This window comes from Buceros rhinoceros, unplaced genomic scaffold (assembly GCF_000710305.1).
Source record: "Buceros rhinoceros silvestris isolate BGI_N320 unplaced genomic scaffold, ASM71030v1 scaffold20484, whole genome shotgun sequence".
NCBI classification, from domain to species: Eukaryota; Metazoa; Chordata; class Aves; order Bucerotiformes; family Bucerotidae; genus Buceros; species Buceros rhinoceros.
In genome coordinates this window covers 16,400-21,456 of record NW_010409079.1, presented here as the reverse complement: position 1 = coordinate 21,456, position 5,057 = coordinate 16,400, and the positions used below count along the sequence as shown (strand labels likewise).

General features: G+C 58.2%; 1 protein-coding gene across 3 annotated transcripts in view; it reads right to left on the bottom strand.

Annotated features, from left to right (window-relative positions):
- Positions 1-5,057, bottom strand: part of NLGN3 (neuroligin 3) — a 21,927-nt gene that overhangs the window by 1,457 nt on the left and 15,413 nt on the right. For all 3 annotated transcript variants that reach the window (XM_010135130.1, XM_010135131.1, XM_010135132.1), the window contains one exon: positions 2-704. In XM_010135130.1, coding sequence (XP_010133432.1) covers positions 2-704 — 703 coding nt within the window. The remainder of the gene's footprint in view (position 1; positions 705-5,057) is intronic.

Genomic DNA, 5,057 nt, shown 5'->3' with positions numbered 1-5,057 from the left:
TGTGGGGCCAATCATGGGGATCCCAAACACAGAAGGCACCTCGTCCCCGTGGGCTGCATCAGACCACGCAGGCTTCATCAGGCTCTGGCAGTGGTGGTAGAAGGCGTAGAAGTAGGTGGGGGAGCCATAGCGGGCATGTAGGTCAGCTGTCACCACCGAGGGCTCTACCCACTGGTGGTCAGTGAAGAGAGCCACCAGAGTCTTACGACGTGTCTCAGGATTGTCCCTGTCAGCCCAGTCCGTGTACATGAACTTGATGGTCTCCCGCAAGGTGTCCTTGCCCTCAGGGTAGCCGTACAGGTTGTCTACAAAGTTGGAGACCGAGTAGTCAAAGTCACTGCCTGAGACGCCATCTTCAGGGTCAACGACACCCTCCACAAACTTCAGCCCCTCACCCTGGTTGACCCCCAGCATGATATCATAGTTGAGGAACTCGCCCTGCTCCATCAGGATCTCTGGGTCATCTGGGATCACATCCCCATCAATGACTGGCCCAAAGGCCACGTGGTAGCGAGCTGGCTGGATGTCTTGCTCAACCAGCTCCTTGGCACTCTTCTGCCGCAGGCAGTCTACCATGTCCACCGTGTCCAGCACATTGCAGCCCACCCTGTCAGCCAACATGCTGGTGTACTTCACAGGCTGGTAGTTCACTGCCCAGCTGGAGAGTGCGGAGCCACTCTGGATGATGGCTCTCTGGAAGAGACCTGCAAGACAGGCAAGAGGCAGAGGAAGCTTGTAGTGGGTTGAGCGTCATTCCAACACCCCAGGACTGTAGTGCAGGATGAAGTGTGAAGACGACAGCAGTGCCCTTGGACACCTGCAAGGATGCCGTGCACCAACCTGTGCCCAGCCTTGATCCAGACTGTGCTGCCCACTGAGCTGGGCTTGCATGGGAGACTCAGCTCAGGCCCACCGTGAGCGTGGCCGGGTGACAGCTGGGCATGCAGTGCATGCTTCTAGCAGCAACCAAGGACTGCTGCTCTCCCTGAGGATCCCATGGCAGGGGACAGCCCAGCATCCTTCGGTCCCAGCATGGAGAGCAGAGGGACCACGGCTGCATCATAGCCTGTCCCAGCCACCCCAGGGATGCGTTGCCTGAGCCCCTGAGGGACACATGCTGTCCCCAGCTCAGCGCCATCCTCCAGCACAAGTTGGCATTTGCTTCACTGTGCGCCAGGCTGCAGGCTGGCAGCAGAGGGAGTGTTAACGAGTGTTAACGCTTGCTCGGGGACACTTAACCCTGCATGTCCCATCCCACCGCTTTGTCAGGGTCTCACTCTCCCCCCTCCCTGCTGCTTCCTGCCCAGCTGGGGCTGCTCGGTGCCAATTCGGTCGTGCAGGAGCATGCTGCCAGATGCACAAAGAGGGCCTTTCTGCTACTGGGAACACAGAGGGAGTGGACTTTCGCCCTGGAAAATGGGGCCACAAAGGCCCTGGCCCAGGCAGAGGAATGCATGGCTGCACTCCAGCCCCATGTCAATGGCGCTTGTGCTCAGAATACAAAGGGTGGTGAGGAAGCGGAGCCTCCGGGGTGATGAAAGGCAGCCAGGCCGGGAGCGCACCCTGGGGTCCCTGCTATCCAGCTAGCCCTCTCCTGCCGTCCGAGTGCTGCCTGTGCCCTTGCCAGACACTAGCACTCATTTGCCTCAAGGGACTGTCTTAGGAAGTCCCCAATGGTGCTGTCACAACCCCATGGTGGCCATGGGGCTGCCCCTGGCCCACTGAAATGTGGAGTGCCTGTGTGAGACCCCCTGGGCAGCCAAGGCTGTGCTGCTCTGCAGGGGAGCACGCACCTTCCTGCAGCAGAAGTGTTGGACGCTCCTGGCTCCCGGCCACCACGTCCATGGCTCTTGTCTGCACGCACAGTCCTCTCTCTGCCAAGTACCTGGCATACCGTCCCCATGCGCTGGGACAAAGAGAAGTCACAAGCTCTGTCTGTCACCTTACGGTGCCCTAGAAAGCTGAATGTAGCCTATGGGCTGGAGACTGGCCATGGGTTTGCTTGCTCTGTGCCATTGGTCATGTGCCAAAGAGCCAGGATGGGGGTTCCTTGGCTCCCAGAAGATGCTGTCCCAGAAGCAACAGCTTCAATTTCCAGAGAGACCCAGTGGGCCGGGCTTTGCCCCTCCCTGCCCCTATCTGGGGAAGCTCAGGCAGCTAGTGTGTCCAAAAGATGGCCACGTCCCTGATGGAGGCCCTTTGCTGTGTCTCTGCATGGCCATGTCCTGACCCAGGAGAACGCAGGAGTCTGCAAGAGCCCAGACCTGCCATGCCAGCACTCAGCTGAAGGCTGTCAAGCACCTCAGGGAGGCATCACCACCCTGCAGCTCTCTGCAGAGCCTTCCAACCTGCTGGGGCCCAGGCAGGAAGATGCAGCTCTGCCTTCCCTGCCTGTTCCCCTCCAAGGTGAGGGTACTGTCACACCCCGCATCCTGCAGAGTTGGCTGCCATTGCACAGTGGAGCCAAGTGGTAGGACCAGGGCTCTGCCAGAAGGCGCCCACTGCTGCAGGCTGCCACCAGCTCCTCATTTCCCCCTTCGTTTTGAACTGTAGCTAAGACTGGAAACAACTCGGGGGTTGTCTGGGCCAAGTCCTGCTCGAAGCAGGGTGCTGGGTGCCTTGTCCAGCTGAGGTCTGAGTATCCCCAGAGCAGGCAGCAAAGGGCAGTAGTCCCCACGGAACAGGAGATGGGGTAAAGGAAGAAAAATAAGTTTGTCTGGTAGCGACTGCTCCTGCTGTGGCGTGACTGGCTAAGAGAAGCAGCGCTTTGGTCCTTGGCAAGGAATCCACTCGCCTACAAGAGCTAAGGCCGGCAGGGGAGCCACGGGTCTCCCCAGCAGCCAGACACAGTGTATGCTGCACCACCCTCCAGTGTCTGGCTCTCGCAGTGCCTGGCAGAGCAGGCACAAATTAGCAGCTTCATTAATAGCTCTTGATCACTATGAGTTTTATTTTGATGCAATAGAAACAAACCCGCCTGGTCTGCAGGCTGCATCTCCGAACAGCTCTCCTGCTGTGCGCCAGAGCTGGCTGCCCTGTCCCCGGGGATGTGGGTGCTCTGGCACAGCGTTTTTGGACATTTGCTTTGATATGACACTCACTGCAGCACCGATTGCTCCACTCCCACTTCATGGCATTTACAGCTGGCAGCAGTTCCTCTGCCACAGCAGCGAGGGTGCTGGGCGCTCAGCACCCCTGTGACGCAGGGCCGACCACACCACAGGTATTGAGGCTGGATGAGACAGCAAAGGACATGGCACAGAGGTGCACAGTTTAGGGGCAGAAAGCCTAGTGCCACCTGAGAAGTGCTACACCGGCACAAGAGTAGTTTTTGTGGCTGGAAAGTCGGAGAGAGGCCCTTCCAATCCATCCCCACGGACTCCCTCCATGCTGCTCCTTCCTTCCTGGGCCCATATGAGTGGTTGGGGCCACCTGGGCAGCCAAGCACATGGGCCTGCTTCTAAAGCAGTGTCACCATCTGGATGCAAAAATCAGTCTGCAGCCTGCCAGAAGCATCCAATCCCCGAGAGGAGACCCCTGGTTCAAGAACATCTCCTTGCAATCCCATCCTGCCTCCCTGGCACTCCTGTGATGGAGAGGAGCACCCTACAAAGCATCTTGAATATAATACATCCATCTTCTGCCTCCCAGCCTGTCAAACTCAGTACGGACAGAGAAAACCTTTTTTATTTCTGCAGGAGCTTTTGGCAAGTAAAAGACTCCCCACCCTTGTGCCCGCACTGCCCAGGGAGCCTGTGCAAGGGCAGGAGGGCACAGAGCCCCGGGTATCTACACAGGGACAGCACGGCTCTGCATGGGCCCCCACAGCCACCAGGCATCCCCTGCCCTGCCCACTGCTCAGAAATGAGCCTGCAAAGCTCCAGCCATGCTCCTTTTCTACACACTGCTCAATTTACCATCTAACAAGCAAAGCATCCTCTGACTTTAGCCATTCAAAGGCCCTCCTCCTGAGGTCGAGAGAGCTGCTGCCTGCTGTGCCTGGCTCTGGGTAGCTGGGAATCCTACACCAGGAACTCTAAAAGCAGTGAGAGCACCCCTGGTCTTGCCCTGCCCTGGCTTGCAACATTGGCAGCAGCTTCTGAGCTTATTGTAGTCTGATACCTGTTAATATTTGTCCAAGTCACCTCAAGAGGATGGATCAGGAGCATCCTGCTCAGGAGCTGGCACAGCAGCAGCAGCAGGATGACAGAGGGGCTGACTTCAGACACCAGGCACTCATGCAGGAACACAGACTGAGCACGAGTGTCTCGAGCACCCTGGGGCGGCAGGGAAAGGGACTTACCCAGAACAAACATGCCCTGAGCAGGCAACAGCAACTCCTTACACGCTGCCAGGGCTGGATCATGTCAGCTTTACCCGAATTCTTGTTTCTCCCTGCTACACTTTAACATGGCAAGGCACTGCTGGTGGTGGCAGCAGAGCCAGCAGGCTGCAGGGCAGTCACGGATGACGAGGGACTGCCATGGACTTACTGGCAGAGCACGCATGCTGCCAGCTTTTGCAAAGCAGCTACTCACCAGGTCCAGACATGCCTCTGTTGTTGGGTCTATGGGGCAGAGTATCCCCCTTAGCTCTGATCCTAGGGGCACCAAGGGGAGCCCAGCAGTGGTAGCAGCCGCCCCTAGAGCAGGCAGACTGCACAGGGTGGTGCTGGCTGCGCTATGGGCTCTAGCACAAAGGGAGCATGGGGTACTGGTGGGCTTCAGAGCCTTCTTGTAATATCCCACCACACAGGAGGCTCTGGAGCTCCTCTGCATGCCCACGGGCCTCAGCAACAGGTCTCAGTATCTTCGCTTCAGTTTGCTGGCCCAACCAAGCCAGCTGTGACTGCTGGGCACCCTGATAGGCAGCGGGGACGGGTCAGAGGCATGGGCAGCCTGTCAGCCCCACTCTGATCCCGGGGAAAGGGCCATCAGTGGGAAATAGAGCCCACGACGGTGATAGGTGTCTGTGTAGGGGTGGGCTTGTGTTTTGGGGGAATCAGGTCATCATCACGGCTTGGCTTCACGAGCGAAGATCTGGGAAGGGCTTTTCCC